The following is a 1,893-nucleotide window of genomic DNA, read 5'->3' as shown; positions in this document are numbered from 1 at the left end:
ACACTCTACCGCTGAGTTATATCCCTTCCCCGCCCCATCGAGAAATAGAACTGACTAATCCTAAGTCAAAGGGTCGAGAAACTCAACGACACTATTCTTGAACAACTTGGAGCTGGGCCTTCTTTTCGCACTATTATGGATATGAAAATAATGGTCAAAATCTAATTCAATTGGCAACTGCCCCTACCGGAAATAGGATTGACTACCAATTCCGAAGGAACTGGAGTTACATCAGTAATCACCAGCTATGTCTGTATTTCAAGAACGCATTTTTAAACAGCACCACCCACCTCCCTCCCAAACAACAGTAATCACCAGTTATGTCTGTATTTCAAGAATGCATTTTCACACCCCCACCCGCACCCCCACCGCCCAATCACCAGCAATGTCTGTATTTCAAGAATGCATTTTTAAACAGCACCACCCACCTCCCCCAAACAACAGTAATCACCAGCTGTGTCTGTATTTCAAGAATGCATTTTTACACGCTCCACCCCCAAAAAAAGGCAAACACACACAGAGTACCAATTCACTCAATTAGGCCTTCAAATTAAAAGGGGTATCCTCAATTATGCATCAGAATTCATATAAACAGTAATCATCATCATCTATGTCTATCTTTCAAGAATATATACACAGACATACCTCTCCACCCCCAAAAAAGCACACAGAGAGAGAGAGAGAGAGAATGTACCAATAATAAGGGGTATGATGAAAGGTTGGAACTTGCAGAGAAGGAGCTGTAAGTGAAGAGCTCACTTCCAATTCCAAATTTGAAGTCGACATTTTTTCTTAAAGAGTTTTTTCTGCAAATCTGCCCTTCTTGTTTATACTGTGTTTCAGTTTTCACACAAGTACTTTAACGACGTCGTGCCATCCATTTCTTTTTAAAAAAAATTGGACTCAAACTCGACTCTGAGATTACACTAGTTATGTTCTTTTCAAATTGTCCAAAACCTAAATTGCACAATTTTAAACTCTATTATATATTTTTTAGTGTGGGTCAGAAACACACCTAAGGCATTTTGGTTTTTCGAGTTTTTACATAAACTATCAAGTGTGAATTTTCTACCTATTATCAAATACATGAACGATGGTAATGTATTAGGTAGGAAAAAGGCACAAACGATAGCTGAAGTGTCAAGTGTGTTTTGATAAATAATTGATGATAGTTCAAATATAAAACTCGGAAAATTGAGATATTTTATATATATATTTTTTATCATTAACTCTATTTATTTTATTCATACCTTTACAAATAGCAAAATCATCTCATATTTGGTTTGGCATTTACAAAGCTTTTATATTAATGACTCCTTTGTGTTGGGAAAATATATCTAAATTTACCCCTCTATTTTTTAGTATGATTAAAAAATATTCTCATGTTGACTCCTTTAGGAGTTAAGAGGACCTAAAAGATTGATTTTTTGAAATATAGATGAATCGAGTTATATCGTTATGATATTTGAATTAAATGTATTTTATCTTTGAATCAAATAAGCCTAAAAGACAGAATATAGATAATCTTAATTATAATCTCAAATTATTATCCTGATAAAAATTTCAAGATAATTCTATTTTAAACCAAAAACCCCTTAAAATTTAATAAAAGGAAAAGTTACTCAATTTTAGATATTATAAGAGCACAAAAGTACATTATTAGATAATACTATAGTACATCATATAGTGCATAACATAGCACTTTAGCATACTTGTATACTTATGTACATATTGGGCTTAATTGAGAAGCCTCTAGCTGTTGTGAGAAGTCATTTTAGCTGTCCTAGTTGGCACATATTGTATGCCACCAACACGAGTCTGTAGTTTGCGAGGAGTTGCTTCATTTGTATTATACGAGCTTGAAACTAGGTTCCCCCCGTCCCCCTAGTGTGC

At 34.5% G+C, this 1,893-nt stretch overlaps 1 protein-coding gene across 1 annotated transcript in view; it reads right to left on the bottom strand.

The window, feature by feature from the left end:
• The window catches only part of LOC102604749 (protein N-terminal glutamine amidohydrolase), a 6,409-nt gene extending 5,578 nt beyond the window's left edge, over positions 1-831 (bottom strand). The window contains exon 1 of the mRNA XM_006350125.2: positions 695-831. Within this exon, the coding sequence (XP_006350187.1) occupies positions 695-786 (92 nt within the window). The 5' untranslated portion in view covers positions 787-831. The remainder of the gene's footprint in view (positions 1-694) is intronic.
• Positions 832-1,893: the final 1,062 nt, after the last annotated feature.

The sequence above is a fragment of the Solanum tuberosum genome, unplaced genomic scaffold (genome assembly GCF_000226075.1).
Source record: "Solanum tuberosum cultivar DM 1-3 516 R44 unplaced genomic scaffold, SolTub_3.0 scf00118, whole genome shotgun sequence".
Lineage (NCBI taxonomy): Eukaryota > Viridiplantae > Streptophyta > Magnoliopsida > Solanales > Solanaceae > Solanum > Solanum tuberosum.
Note: the sequence above shows the minus strand (reverse complement) of the source record. Positions and strands in the feature narration are given on the sequence as shown.